The following is a 567-nucleotide window of genomic DNA, read 5'->3' as shown; positions in this document are numbered from 1 at the left end:
CATTACTGACCTGGATACGATGGATAGAAATCTGATGAAAAAACACGAAATCAATCCGTTGATTGTTGCTCGATCGAATATTAATCTGAAAGTTTTGGTGATTGATGCACAGTTCCTATATGATTTTAACAGTATTTTATTATCGATACCATCTCTCGAAGTACTTAAAATACGGTGTTCACAACCGATCAATATCAATTTACAAGCACAGAGAGATAAGATACGATTACACGAACTATTAATTGAGTGCAGTGATGATCAAATTAACGAATATAAAACATCGAGGACTACATCCGAAATCCATTGTTTTATACAAAGCCTTGCACTTTACATTGATTTTACATCGCTTGAACGTCTTGCGCTTGTTTCGATCAGTCAATCGGTGATCATCGACGCTGCGACTCTTATGGTTATTGAATAAAACTTTTGGTGCTTATTGAATTTTATTTATATCACTAGCTGCGCTATCCCGTTTTTCAAAAACGGGTGCATGAATGGATAGTATACCAAAACAGCGCTTTTGAATATAACTGCAACATCAGGTCATTCCTTTCTACTAACTGTTTT

At 35.3% G+C, this 567-nt stretch overlaps 1 protein-coding gene across 1 annotated transcript; it reads left to right on the top strand.

The window, feature by feature from the left end:
• VCUG_02769 (uncharacterized protein) lies at window positions 1–429 on the top strand (the record flags this gene model as incomplete). Its single annotated transcript, XM_008077590.1, has 1 exon — window positions 1–429. A coding segment is annotated over one exon (421 nt), but the record flags the coding sequence as incomplete, so codon positions are not given.
• Between the last annotated feature and the right edge of the window lie 138 nt (window positions 430–567).

This window comes from Vavraia culicis (genome assembly GCF_000192795.1).
Source record: "Vavraia culicis subsp. floridensis unplaced genomic scaffold supercont1.332, whole genome shotgun sequence".
Classification (NCBI taxonomy): domain Eukaryota; kingdom Fungi; phylum Microsporidia; family Pleistophoridae; genus Vavraia; species Vavraia culicis.
The sequence above is the reverse complement of the archived record's forward strand: the minus strand, read 5'-3'. Positions and strand labels throughout refer to the sequence as shown.